The 1306-nt window shown below is 36.1% G+C and overlaps 1 protein-coding gene across 4 annotated transcripts in view; it reads left to right on the top strand.

Annotated features, from left to right (window-relative positions):
- The window catches only part of LOC109537841 (protein yippee-like 2), a 93917-nt gene extending 93115 nt beyond the window's left edge, over positions 1–802 (top strand). For all 4 annotated transcript variants that reach the window (XM_019904760.2, XM_019904758.2, XM_019904759.2 and 1 more), the window contains one exon: positions 646–802. In XM_019904760.2, coding sequence (XP_019760319.1) covers positions 646–735 — 90 coding nt within the window. In that variant the 3' untranslated portion in view covers positions 736–802. The remainder of the gene's footprint in view (positions 1–645) is intronic.
- The last annotated feature ends 504 nt before the right edge of the window (positions 803–1306 follow it).

Here is a 1306-nt window from a genome sequence, read left to right as displayed (position 1 = left end):
TATTAAAACAGACACTTATTTTGTTCAGCGAATCCAAAAATGCAATAATATACAGGACATTCCATTTAAAAAAACGCAACTTTGATACCTTTAAAGCCTTTGGGACACCCTGTACATTACAAAAATATTTTTAAAATGTGCGCTCGGTAGGCGTCGGACAATTCATAAAATCATACTTTTTAAAAATCAAACGGTTTAGCCGCAAACTTCCGTGCCGTATAGCGTGAATAACCCTGTATACAGATTTAAAACACTTGAAATGTAAAGGGTGGAAGCATTCAGGCTTCAATAACAGGACAGTAAGAGTTAATAAAAACAACTTAGTAAACTACATTAATTACAAGCAACAGAAATTTCCTTCGTTTTTTTGCTGGCAAATTGTCGTCGTTATGAATCACACACCAGAGAAAAAATTCTAAATTGAACAGGAAATTCGGGTTTTGTTTCAGTTACTTTGAAAAAGTTTGGGGGCAAGAATTTTTTCACAACCTTTCAACGGTTTCGAAAAACTCCTACTCATTTTCTCCTAGATTACATACACTGACCAAAAAACCTACACGTAAAAAGACCACTAACATACCTACTTTTTTAGACATGGAATTCGAACCTCGCTTTACTAAAACATCTTGTTTTTCTTTGTTTCAGGAACATGCCTTTGAATCGAGTCAAAAATACAAAGAAGGCAAATTCATAATAGAATTAGCCCACATGATCAAGGAGAATGGATGGGACTGACAATACGAATAGTGCCGGTTCCGGTGGTTTCCCTGCCAATCATGGTCGCGAAAGATAAGCAAACCGCCACCTATAGACTAACGATAAATTCGAATTTTTGTTTTCTGGATTGGACCTAATACGCGCCACGTTGTCGATTGGTCGTAATGTAGTTTTTAAATTTAACGAGCAACACTGATTGGTTTTGAACTGAGACGTGAGTGTAATTTAGAGCTGATAAATTGACTCAGTCACTATACTCTGTTAAAGCTGACTTTGATATTTTTTAAAATTGAGTTTAGTGTCGGGCAACACTTTCGTATTCTCTGGAAGCCAAGCCACAAATAATTCGGAAAATCTAATCGATGGTGCGCTTAAAAGTGTTAGTCCCGAAACCTTTCTATCGTCATAGCGACGAGACAAGGCCGCTTTTTCCAACAAATTACTCGCGCCTCAATTATTGCCAAACACTTTATTTAATGAAGAGCTGTTGCGTTTATCTCAAACATGAGTTTCGCATCATTACTCATCTAGTCTATTGCAGGCCCTCTTTAACTTGATACAATAATGTGTTTTTTTATCATATATTAAT

The sequence above is a fragment of the Dendroctonus ponderosae genome, unplaced genomic scaffold (assembly GCF_020466585.1).
Source record: "Dendroctonus ponderosae isolate FM_Combo_2020 unplaced genomic scaffold, Dpon_F_20191213v2 Dpon_F_20191213_2, whole genome shotgun sequence".
NCBI lineage: Eukaryota > Metazoa > Arthropoda > Insecta > Coleoptera > Curculionidae > Dendroctonus > Dendroctonus ponderosae.
This window is presented reverse-complemented; position numbering and strand designations above follow the sequence as displayed.